This window comes from Perna viridis, chromosome 3 (genome assembly GCF_037379345.1).
Source record: "Perna viridis isolate PV_CMFRI_1.1 ecotype Kerala chromosome 3, ASM3737934v1, whole genome shotgun sequence".
Classification (NCBI taxonomy): Eukaryota; Metazoa; Mollusca; class Bivalvia; order Mytilida; family Mytilidae; genus Perna; species Perna viridis.
The window spans coordinates 3,603,141-3,616,843 of record NC_142447.1 but is presented as its reverse complement, the minus strand read 5'-3'; the positions used below and the strand labels follow the sequence as shown (position 1 = coordinate 3,616,843).

General features: G+C 34.7%; 1 protein-coding gene across 2 annotated transcripts; it reads left to right on the top strand.

Moving 5' to 3' along the window:
- The first annotated feature begins 1,376 nt into the window (after positions 1–1,376).
- LOC148620694 (testis-expressed protein 36-like) lies at positions 1,377–13,526 on the top strand. Of its 2 annotated transcripts, XM_088574401.1 has the most exons (4): positions 1,377–1,741; positions 6,795–6,929; positions 10,111–10,191; positions 12,860–13,526. In XM_088574401.1, the coding sequence occupies exons 1-4, from the start codon at positions 1,691–1,693 to the stop codon at positions 13,298–13,300; spliced, it is 708 nt and encodes a 235-aa protein (XP_088430527.1). In that variant the 5' UTR covers positions 1,377–1,690; the 3' UTR covers positions 13,301–13,526. The 2 variants fall into 2 exon arrangements, with proteins under 2 accessions (XP_088430527.1, XP_088430528.1); XM_088574402.1 differs by lacking the exons at positions 1,377–1,741; positions 6,795–6,929 and adding an exon at positions 9,399–9,582.
- The last annotated feature ends 177 nt before the right edge of the window (positions 13,527–13,703 follow it).

Sequence of the window (13,703 nt, the reverse complement as noted above, 5' to 3'; positions counted from 1 at the left end):
AGTGTGTTCACAAATGAAAAGTGACACTGATATTGTGTAGTATTAACCAATAATACATGACTATGGTATTGACTGATATTGACTTATAATACTGACGGTAGTGTTGACTAATATTGAATTATAATACTGACTGTAGTCATGGCTGTAGTGTTGCTTAGTATTGATTTATAATCTCCACAGTAGTACTTACTGATATTGACTAATAATACTGCCAAAAAAATAAACCATTTCAGTTTGATGATGTGTGACTGTAGTGTACACTGTTACTTGCCAATGATATGTGTCTATACTGTTGACTGATACTGATCAATGATATGCGACTAGTGTTGACTCATACTGATCAATGATATGTGACTAGTGTTGACTCATACTGACCAATGATATGTAACTATAGTGAAGATTGATACTGGACAATGATATGTTACTGTAGTGTAGATTGAAACTGATCAATGATATATGACTGTAGTGTAGACTGTTATTGACCATGCATTGATATGTGACTATAGTGCTGACTTATATTCAGCAATATTGTATGATTGTTATATCACATGTATCTGTATGGTTGATTTGATTAGTCACAACACTGCAAAGTTGTCATAAAATTGATCTGGCAAACTGGTTTTTGTGGGCAACAGATTTTTACTTATAATATTATTTTGGCCTCAAGGACTATTAAACTTTGAGATATTAAAGTGTGTTTAAACTGACTGTAGACACATTTGAGCTTGTTTTGAAAACCAATGTCATTTGTTGAAAGTGGATGCAGAAAGGGTAAAAACGTTTGAGTACAGAGGCAAGTGTGTAAATTTTTACCAGATTAATGATTGAAAAAAGAGACAAATCATATGTATTGTTTCAAGTTGGAAAAGCGAAATTTGTGTTTCAACTACGATTCTTGTACACTTCGCATCATGTGTTGAAAAAAAAAACACCTTGGATGATTGGACTACTAAACCCCGCCTCCCCCCCCCCCCCCACAAATCATTTTTCATTTTGCATTTTCATCTGCGATTGTTATCAGCTTGTAAACACCAAAGGTAACTACTTTTGAGAGCATTCACTACTGACTGTTTATGTGCTACCCATCAAATTGCCATTGGCGTAATATTTGGACTTGTTTTGTAGCAGTAGAGGTTCAACTATTCAACTATTCAAATTTTATTACTATACTTGAAATACACTAATATTGTTTTGGTGCAAATGCTTTCAACGTTTTAAATTGAACACGGATTATATTATAACATTGATTATGCTTTATCTCCCCTCATATTGAGGAAATATTTTTAAAAATCGTAATCCGTGTTTATAAATTATACTTGATCAATGAATACTAACTGAACAATTGTCGTTAATTACCCGTGTAATAGGGTACAGATCGTGTCAAAAACTTCTGTGTATACAACTGTCTGGAACCTTAGGTGTAACGTTACAAGCCCTCCCCCTAAAACGTATATATATGGTAACTAAGGACTCGTTCTGCCAACGATACGTCATAGTTAAAGGTACGATCCGTTGATACGTCCGATTGATTTATCCTGATCAGATTTTCGTGAGAGTGAATCTAATAGTTTTTTAAATAGGAAAGTTGTTAAGGAACGATAACATGTAATTTATGTAGCAATTAACACTGGAATAAGTTTTTTAATTGTGTTGTTGGAGATGGAATAATTTACATAAGAGAAGGGACGAAATGGGGAGAGGTAGACAGTTCGTGCCATCAGTTTCACCTGATGGTTCCTGGGTAAGTTTGTATTGTTTCATATTGATTGTTTGAACAGGTTATATTGTAAATAAAAATGTCAAGTAGTTTCAAGAGTCACATAATTCATTTTAATAGATATAGAAAATATGTGTATCGATTTCTAGAATTTCGGTTTTTTATCATCACTTGAAAGTTACATTTGATTTTCTCTGAAGGAGTGGTGGTCTTTAAGGAAGTTTTACTTGCACTGAATTTTTTTTATCATAATTACACATCAAATTATGCTGGAATTGTGAAAAGTATAAATCAAGATAAGGTGAATCATTAGTGTTTCCTTGTGTTACACTTTTAATGAATTGGTTGGAATTCCGCTCCATACTATATCATCAATGCTACAGAAATGGCGGATCTAGCAGTTCTGGGGTTGGGCCCCTCATTTGCCTTTTTATGAAAATTTTGATAATTTTTGCGTATAATTTTGGACGAAAATTGGCATATAATATCCTGTGCCGTTTTTCAAAACCTCTGGTCCGTCCCTGCACAGCAGTACCCTCAGCATACAATTCAAAGGCGTTAGGTTCAACGGCTTGTCTGATATATTTAGGAGTAAACATTTGTGATATGTTAAAATCAGTCTGTGGTGATTAAAAGTAACTATAGCAGCCAATTAGAGCACAAAAGGAAATATTTCAACATTGTCATATGTATAATATACTATGTTTTAAGCCCTATTCTTCAAACACCAGTGTTTTAAAACATTCAATGCCTTCTCCTTTAAAACCTACTTTTTAATTATAATGGTACTTCAGGGGTTTTGTATTTCGTATGAAAAGAATATTAATAAGCTGTTGTCAATATTATAGACCGGTGAATAAAATACTTCTCGCCAACTGAGAATGTTGGACTAATGTATTTTCTATTGTGAAGTTCCAATTACGTCTCCAAACTTTAAATCCCATGTAACTCGCTTATATTAATATTTCAGTATCTCGCAGTGTTTGAGTATAATTAAATTTCATATAATTTAATCCAACAATTTTAAAGTGATCAATATTCCTCACCGTTGTGTTGCTTGGTTTTCTATTTTTAACAAGGATTACTGTTTATATTTGGTGACAAACGAGTTCGAGGATACGATATGTTCTGGTATAAGTTTAATTGTTAAATAACTTTTATACTAGTCTCAAAGTTTGCCAATATTTAAAGGAAAGGAATAACCCCAGTTGTTAAAACTAGGAATGGGCGGGATTACAAGTCAGTAAAAGAAATCTTTCTACTGTAAGTTACTTCGATGCCCCAGATTAACAATAACACTCCATCATACTATTGAGCAAACAAATGTTATCAATACTTAAACTAAAAATAAAACGTGTGCAACTCCAAAAATTGTGAACAATGGCAAAAAAAGTGTTAACTGAACATGTGTCAAAGCGATAATTTATGCGTCCACGAAAACTCCACGAGACTGTGAAAAAAAGCCAAAGGGCAGTTAAAACCACTTGTCCGGTAAACGGAGATTCAAAACGCATCCGTTTTAAAATCGTATCCATGGGGCCGCAAGACCATTACTGGCACAGTGTGTATGCGAGATAGCAGTTACCACTAACCAAGCCTTAATCATGGGCTCACCCATGTCCACAGACCCTATGTACGTGTGTTTGGGTTATTCGGAGTTCTATTTGGCAGATTTCAATGTAAACTCTCTTGGGAGGTTCAGACAAACTGCCGTGACCGAATGTAACCTTTCCTTTATCAATAAAACATGAGCCGGTATGCAAAGAAACTCTTCCTAAGATACACAGGAGTTTTTACTTATTTGTTTTAAGTAGCAGGCCCATGTTCTTTTCTTTATGTCATGGTTTATTTTAATTTATAAGTGCATTAATATTGATTTCTATTCAATTTCTCTCTGACATTTTATTCAATACAAATTTAATCCGAGATAAGCTTGAAAATACGGGGAAATTTATTTGCATACTTTTAAAATGCTGTTTGATTTTCAAATGAAAGTTTTTTCCATAATTAGTCCGATTAGTGAAGCTGAAACTGTAACTTTTCCTCTGGTTAGATATTAGTACAGTGAAACCTGACGACAATGAACTGGATACCTGCCCAAACCAAGCATCTAAAGTCCTTTCATATAAATACATTTGAACATGTAAAAACCAGTCTGGGATTCGGTTTAAACAAGTATCACCATATATATATATAAACGTCTAAATATGTTTAACATCACCAGAAGATGGTAAAGTTTACATTGAATATTTCGGATAATTGATACCCTTCTTCAGCATAAAACTTATATAATCAAAACAGATTCAGAAGCTGAATCACGTACGCTGTGGATGATTGTACCTTTATCAAAGGCACATGAGCAAATGGTAAGGAGCCTGAATGAAAATAACAAAGGGGGTCTTTTTATCAAAATTAAAAGTAAAAATTAACTGTGGAAAACAATTAAAAAAAGTCAAAATATAGTAGTACGGCGTATTGATGTATATCATGTAGTGCTATACTAGCCTTAGACCAAGACCTAAAAATGAATTATTTTTTCTCGTTTATTCCATCTGGAGAAGTTGTTAGTAATTTCTTCATCCAAAAGCTTTCCCGAGATACTCTTTTACATTTTGACCAGATTTTATTATGTTCTATGATCGTAACAACAATGTTGTCGAGATCCTCCTGGGTGTGTCCGGCGGACCTAAGATGGCGACTTAGAGGAAGGTCTGGTTTGCATTTATAGTCACTGCGATGACCATTCATACGCCTGTCGAAAGGTTGTTCTGTTTCCCCAACGTACTGCATACCACATCGGCACTGGAGAAGGTATATGGTATTTTCGGTTTTGCAAGTCACGTCGCAAAAAATGGCAAATTCCTTTCCAGTGCAGTAGCTTTTAAACGTATTGGTGTGCGATATCTGGGTACTGGTCTTACATCTTTTATCTCCACATGGTCGACACTGGCCCGTTGTATTTTGTTTGGGCTGAGATGAAATATCTGCTCTTACTAGGGTATCTCAGGATCCTAGGTCTACGGAATGCCCGGACCGGGGCCCCAGGAAAGAGCTTGGAGAGCTTAGGATGTTTTTGAATGTCTTTCAAATTTGAATGCATATATATACTTGTCCCTTTTATCGGTATAAGTGTATTTCTAACATTTTATGACTATACAGCTTTCTAAACCGAACCAGTTTTAAAGTCCAAGGTTCGCGATCTAGTCAGGTTTCACTGTATTACAAAACACGAAAAAAAAAAGGTTCAGAGAGACCGCTGTATTCTTCTATTTTCTAGTAAAAAATGAACCAGATATGGTGAAATACAACAAATGCACCATCGTATAACCCAACCCCTATAAAATATTAATTACTTACAGAGCTCACCATAAGGTCTTCAGTAAGAGTTGATACTCCTTCAAGTAAGCCCTGAAAGGCCCGATAACAAAAGTAATAAAATACACAATAACAGAACGATGACACTCTTACAAAATATGCTCAAAAATAAATAACGACACGAAGATACATTAATGATCGACATTGACATTAGGACGAAATCATTCATAAGAGTAACTTTAAGAGTAATCAAGGGAACCAAGATCCTAGAGGAAATCAAAAGAATGAAATCCCCAAAATGACAAAAATAAATTAGCGACTCCACTTAAAACTGGGAGCTTGGACCAGGTGCACCGGTAGGATTAGCGTCCTCTGCTTTTCTAGAAACACCCGCCGATTTGCTCATAAAAAGGCAAGTTCAGGGTAGACGAAAGAGGAGTGGAAAACTATGACACGTTGAACAAATCAGTTCTCATGGTGCAAATAGATACACGGGAACGATCGATCCACGAGTTCAAGATGACGACCATAAAATTTCTGTTAATCTTCAATCTTGTCAATTAAGGCGCACTGTTTCGCACACCAAGTTACCCTCGTCAAATTTTGTAAAACTTAAAATTAAAAGTTAAAATTTGGTGGATATATTGTTTAAATGTAGTTAAGCATTTATACATAGACAGATGTAATATATGTAATGCATGGGCGTAGCTGCCTATACGCAAATACGCAGTTGCGTACTTTCGGAAAAAGTAACAAAAATAAAAACACACATTTTAAAGATGAAATAAGGGTTTTATGCAATGACTCACTGGGGGCCTTGAGCGACCTCCTCCCCAAAACCCCTCGCCGTAATTTTGCGTACAAATAAAACAGGCTTAGCTACGCCCCTGTAATGGTAAACAGATGTAATTTAAATGAAGAATGGTATCCGGAACGTTTCTGTCCCCTGCCGTATTAGGTTCTCTCCTCGGCATCATTTGACTAATTTTCAAAATACCCTTTTGGAACTAAAGTTGCGAGAGAAGGAATCGAAAAGTGTCTTATTATTTTTACCCTTTTCCACCTACTCCTACTGCTTTCATCTTGCGTAGTGTCTAAGTGCCTGATATTTTATAAAACATAGTATTTGGCTGTTAGTTTCGGAAAAGGCACGCCTGATTTGTACTAAAACTGAATAATATTTTTTTTTCAGTATGTTACCATGGCTACTGGATTTTATAATAATAATCACTTAATTACTTATAAATGACTTGAACCTCCACACTCAAAGGATTTCAAAATTATGCACTTTTTTATGAAAAAACGCTTGAAATTTCTCAAAGTGCCTCAAAACAGCTTTATTTCAACAAAATGATAACAAATTTTCAGAAATGAACTAATTGTATTGTACTACCTAAACCTATACCAGAAGCATAATTGTAAGATTTCTAGTCCGCATAGTTCCAGCAAGCTCAGGCATAACGTACGAGTTGCGAAATGAAAACTTCATACGCAGGTGCTGAAGGGATGTTGCCACAGATGAAAGGAAATTTTACAATACGGGATGAAAAGTCATCGCGTTTGTCGTATAGCTTGATCACAATAGTTTTTCTTTATCATCGATCTCTAAGTTAACCATCATATACATTGTACAAATACCAGTTCTTTTCTTTCTGTGTTATAAGAAAAATTGTAGTATTTTAAGACCCATGCAATGGATTGGTTCGACTTGAAAGTTTCCGCTTGTACAATTTATGACAAATATTTGTTCTTTTTTTTTCAGTTTGTTCATCGCGGATGTGAAAGCGCCAGTGTTCAAAGAACATGTGATACAAGCACTGGATGCATGTTGAATGCTCCTTTCAATGAGCCAACTAGACCGGCGCCTCCACCGGAGCCATTCCGCTCAAAAACCATGGTAACTATATCATATTAGCCATACAATATAACTTAAAAAGTGGCGAAGATCTGCACAGTGATAGAGCACCATCCTCTAAAATATTTTTTAGACTGAGGTCGAGTATTTTAATGTCCTATTCCTTTTTGGGGCTCTTTTTTGCAAAACTGTCCCCAACTAACTTTAAGTACATATTGGTCTAAGAATCACGCTGAAGCTAAAAAGTTAATTTTTTGGGTCATCTTTGGTGAATGTGTAAATGCATCCAAGCAGTTTTCCTATTAGTAATTCAAGAATAACTCGAAGTAATGAAAAAGGTTTGGATTGTGGAGAAAATGGACTCGATATCTCTTTAAAAAATTATTGGAGTTACTTTTCACCACAATTCAATTGTTTCGACTTATTCAATGAATTTTCCAACTTAAGATATTGGCATTTTTATCAAAAAAGGAATTTTCTGGCAGATTTTATGTTGTTTAGGAAGTGGACAAAAAGTCGATTCGTCGTTATTTTCATTATTTGCAAGATACTTAGGCGAGCTTGTACTTACTGAATGTTCCATAGACTTGGTGGTATGGACATATTCTGCTGTGAACACGTTATCACGATTAGAAGCAGAAGTTTTGTCTTGCTGACCTATTCCTTCACTCTTATGAGGCTGACTTTATAGCTGATTTGATCCGAAAGAAAGAATATCGTTTGGCTAGATCCTTTAATCTCAGTTTCCGCTATATAGATGACGTATTATCTTTAAGCAATCTTAATTTCGGGGATTTGATACATCGCATCTACCTCAAAGAACTTGAGATAAAGGATGCTACCGACACTGTAAGGTCAGCCTCATATCTTGACCTACATTTAGAAATCGATGGTAAAGGAAAACTATTGACCAAACTTTACGACAAACGTGATGACTTTTCATTCAGTATTGTCAACTTTCCTTTCATCTGTGGCAACATCCCTTCAGCACCTGCGTATGGAGTATTTATATCACAACTCATACGTTATGCCAGAGCTTGCCGAAACTACGCAGACTTTTTGTATCGCGCTAGAACTCTAACAAATAGGCTTCTGGAACAGGGTTATGTTGCTACAAGATTGAAGTCATCACTACAGTTTATGGTCGTCATCATGAACTCGTGGATCGTTATGGTGTATCCATCTGCACCGTGAAAACTGATTTATTCAACGGGTCATGTAGTTTCCTTCCCTCGTTTGTCTACCCAGACTTGACTTTTTATGAGCAACTCGGCGGGTGTTTCTAGAAAAGCAAAGGACGCTTACCCTACCGGTGCACCTGGTCCATGCTCCCAGTTTTTAGTGGGGTCCGAGTTGCTTATTTGCTTTTGTTACTTTGTATGTATGATTTTAGTTACTTTATGTTCTTTATTGTGTATGTCTGTTTTCCATGTCTGGTCTTTGTCCCTGGATTGCATTCTTTTGATTACCGCTATAACCTTGGTTCCCTTGATTATTCTTTAAACATTAAACACAAGCTGGTGACATGAATGCTTTCCGTTAAAAATCGGCGGGAAACAACGCTGTCCACACGAACATAGTAGTTTCACTAGGTACTTTGAGATCAACGTGATTGTTCGTTCAAATATTGTCACATTTGTCAATTAATTATCTCCAAATAGGTGCAATACGGCTAAAATTATATCTTTATGAATCTTATTTGAGGTTGTTTGCTATAGAAAAGTGAATTAAAAGAATGATACGATATCGTGTTCAATATTTACTCGGGTATAAATCAAAATATTGTCAATAGAAGAAGTCATTTTACCAGACGGCTGTTAACCTTCTGTGTCTTATTTATAAAGCCAAAGTACCAGTTCGTGCATCGAAATAAAAACATCTTATGTTGATGTATACACATCCTTAGCTATTTTGTAATCTACTCTCTATATTTCTTTCCCACTTACGGGTTGTGAATAAGTCTTGATTGCTTCTTTTTTCTGTTATCGCCAGCCAATTGACACCCATTTCACAAATCAGTAGATGCCATCTTACTGTTTGGGTATATATGTTTCTTAAAAATGCTCTCGAGTGTTAGTATAAGTCATCCGATATCATGATTATTCTGTGTTGTGTGTCGCGTCTAGTCTTCTGATTTTTCATCCTATTTTGGTTTTTTGTTTTGTTTTGTTTTTCTTTGTTTTGCATTTTTTTCACTTGTTTTTCTCGTTTATTGTGAAGCCGGTTGAAGTAAATGGTATAATAAAAGTTTCAGAAACAACAATTAACCTGGTTTTCAAATTTTCTTGAATTAGCTTATGAAATTATTTGTTACAAATGTCTGTGTTTAGGTCACCCAATATCATTATATTTATACTGTCAAGTCAGCATTAAAAGATAGAACAGATTAATATGAGAGATATTGAATTCAATTACCCAAATCAAATAGAATAACTGTCATAATAACTCATATATAAGATCAAAACAGAGATAGCATAAACCTGGTTTAAAACACATCTACACTATAAGAATATCTGATTAACCGCAATATGTCGTGTTGTCCGGTCGTATACATGGCGGCCATAACAGTGCCAACCATATAAAAAGAAGGAATATTTTTTTCATGGAATTACTCGATCGCACACCGGCTATGTTTTACTTCATACGCCATCGTCCGGATATAGTGAGGCAAAGGAGAAAACCTGGGATCCACGAGGTTTGTTGTAGGAAACATGTTCAATTGTATAGTATATAATTATTGTCTATGGATGTTGGCAGAGGGAATACTGAAAATTGTGATGTCTCGATTCCAGTTCATTTATCGCTCTTCGTTTAGTACTGTTTGATGACAGTCAAAGTTACTCCTACAGCATCCGTTCCTCCTTAGGATGGGCACCGAGCCAGGAAAGCTTGCCAGAATGCCTCTAGCTCCGTGACTGCTGGTGTAGAGTCAAAGTTATTGTGTGATAATGACGACAAAGACTACACATTGCTATTTCGTTATATTTATGCAAAGAATTTATTCACCCTTTTCCATATAACATGTACGGGCACTCGATAGTTTCTGGAAGTTTTTTTTTCTGCGCGCCTTTCCGTTTGAAAATCATGCATCTATTCCTGAATCCCTGGAGTCATTGTCTTATAGATCTGTACGATGCCGGATATAACAACCATCAAACTTTCTTGCACGTGTTTAGTTTGATATACAGGCATTTTTACTAATCAAGCTATTTTATCATTTCAGATAAACTACAAAATTTCGAATGTTTTCTCTGAACATGATAACAGACATTCGTTTCAAGACCATGGTGTATACTTCGGTGATGTAAGTATATAATTTTTATTTAAAACAATGCATTTTGAAAACGAGATAAATACATTATGTCCCGGTGATAAATACAGACCATTTTCTTCTCGAGGGATGGGGGCTGGGATTTTATGTTTAATTAGAAAAGCAATCACGAAAATATATTTTTTCAGCAGCAGTCGAAATTAAAAAAAAAATTAATTGAAAATTTATATTGTTAAGTAATGGGGGAAATGTTGAATCATGCATATTTTTTTCTCTCCATGACTGAGTAAAAAAATTGCTCAAATTTGGAATAATTTTCTCTTTTTTTCAAAACAATCCCAGCCCCACCCCTTTTAGTATTAAAATGGTCAGTGCCTTACTATAATTCAGGAAAAGATAGTGTTGTGCCTTTAGAAACAATTAGACTTGAGAGCATAATTCGAGGGGGAAAATCTCATGTGCATGAACTTCTTAATAAAACAAATTCAACTATACCCATACTTGTATTTATCTGAGCCAGTCCGAATTCTTTGGTTATGAAAAAGCAGTCATATTTGTTAAGTAGTAGTCTCTATAAAGATCAGATAGGAGGTGATTTAATTCCATCAAACTTACTTTTATTATTTATTCAGAAACAGTTACAGACCGTTTAACAAATCTAAGTTTTTCATTCGGTTGTTGCACTTTTTAGATAAAAAATTATATATAATTCGTACATGCAATTTCTAGGGGTGGTCAATGCTTTAGTTTGGTTGAATATAGTGTGAGATGAATGTATGGTTTTCTAAAAAATACAGATATTGTAAGAACTATCGTTATACATGTATATACGTGAAAATATAACATGTAGAACAAAAAAGGCATATTGTGTTCAGTGGGGTTTTCTACACCATGAATCATACATCTCTACCATTGACTGTTTGAATTTAATGTTTACGACTTAAACTACCCGTCTTCACTGTGGAGTACGACTGCTGACAGCTTATATCATTTGAGCTTATTTAGAACATGAAGAGATACAGTTTCCGTCTTTAACTTTAGAAACAACTTTTGTTATACTGTGACGAGTTTTGGAAACGCTTTAAAGAATATCGCCTATTAAAATGTTGCTTTTTACTTCTTTAAAATAATCACTTTTCTGAAATTTCTCCCATGAAGATTGTAGTCGTTTGAAATGTGCATGCATTTTAAGTACATGTATAAGGTTTAACAAAATTCAACAAGCATTTGATATATGTAAAGATTTATTCACATAGATATTATTTGCAAAGCCATTACGATCATGTTCATTTAATTTCAAGGGTTCAAGCGGAGAATAAATAAAATGTGTCAATATTATAATTTCTTAAGAGTATATTGTATGTGATATTTTAAGTAAATCTATTTAGATTTCTTGTACAATCGCAAAGTTTGCTTCTGTGTACGTGGAAACTAACCAACTGTCTAATATTTAATGCAAATAATGCCTTTTAATACCACGGGAAATCTTTTCTTCTTTGGGATATCATCATTTGAAACCTCTGTCTCTTAAGGGGCAAGCCGAGTTTATGATGGAGGTAATTTTTTTTACCTTTGTCCTTACTGCAAATATTTTAGGTTGATATGTTTTTTTCATAAATGAAATCTCTTTGATCCATGACACACTTGTAAATACATGTAGTACCATGTACAACTGTCTTACGAGTAAAACTGTATATAATCTCGAGTGATACAGTAACCGTTAGCCCAATGGCAGGTCCCAGAAGAGGGAATGGGGTGGATGTCCGGGAATTTGAATCCACCAAAGTCGGAAAATTATTTTTCTTTGCAAAAACGAGCAATGCAAATTCTCCCTTAATAAACACAAGGCCTGTGATGTATTGTTTACAATATATTTTATAGAAGTCATGCAGTTTTCGATTATTTTTCGAGTTCTGTCTTAAGCGTTTCCACCGGCATGTTCGTTACAACAGAAATATTCTATCAGAAACTGTATAATCAATTTCCCTTTGACAGACAATGGTAGCTTGACATCGGATTACATGTTTAGAACTTTAAACAAAACGATTTCTGTTTGGTCGTATCGATTTGTCTATTGATTTTTAAAAACATTTATTGTTTTTCTTCTCTTATCTTTTCTGGTTCGGTAATTGTAATGCGTTTTATGTTTCCAGTACTTGCACAATCGAATAAATATTCTATCACTTAGGCATTAATATGGATGTCAAATAATTGGCTAGTCAAATTATTTAAGTTCAAATGTGTTTGCTTTTCCATCTTTTTGTCAATTACAACTGATATACATGCAAAATGCATTAATCATGACTTGAAAAAACAAGCAAATTAACGTAGGTTTACACTTACCATGCCAAAATATATCCGTAACATTGAATTTGGATTGGGAATCGAGAAATATTTATTTAGAGAAAAAATGATTAATTTTAATTTATTGTATAATTGCTGCGTAACATATGTCTTATGTCTTTGTATTTAGTTGTGTGTGTGTTTTCCTTGACCTGTAACGGATGTAATTTGCAAATAAAGTATTTAAAGTATTAATTATCAACACATCGATGTTACAGAAAAAAAACTCCATCGGCATTTTCAAATGATCGTTTTTGTTTTGGCTCGTTGTTTTAAAAAATCTTTCAGCGATTCACCATGTTGTTGACCAAATACAGATTGCCTGATTTATATCTAAAAATCTTCTCTATTTTTGCAGGGCCGGACAGATAGAACTCTTGGGAAAAAATTAATTCTACCGAATATGCGGCTACACCATACAGACAATGTATACCTAAAACACAATGATCGAAAACCTATCAATTTCGATCTAAATACATCATACGGGAAGGCTTTCACTGGCCAATCCACCACACAGCCGCCTGTTCACCGGAGGTTCCCGAAACGGTATAAGCCTCCAAGCACAGGGCCTGCAAAATTAGATACACGGACCACAGACTGGTATAAGCCACCGGAAGTGCCGTTTAGGACTCCAACACAAGTGTTAGCCACAAGTCAGGAGCCATTCTTAAAGCATAATCCATGGCAATATTCCTACCATGGAATGAAACAAATTTATCCTCAGTACGATAGGAAAGAACAGCCTATAGTGAATAACCAATTTAATAGATACGGAGCTGCATTTGTTACCGGAAGTTAAAGTTCACGTGATTTACAATGAAATAATCCTGCTGCTCTGCTCTCTAAAGATCGCTATTGGCGTCTTTTAAAATGAAATAGGGGGCTTTATGTTATTACTTTTTGCACTTGCCTTTTCATGTTTTAAAATCTACTTATGATTTATTCAATCTGATTTAATCATACTTAAGGTGTATGTTGACAATCCAGTATTATATACTTGTCTATTAAATAACGTATTTTACAAACGTTCGGCATTGAGTCTTTTTATCTTCGTAAAGACATAAATTTCCGTTTTAATCGTCTTTTTATAATGATAATGTGGACCATAAAATCCTGAATATGGCTTTCAAGCGGTTACCACACATGACAACATGCATAAAAATATATACCTCTTTCATGATTTGTTTGTATAGGATTTATTG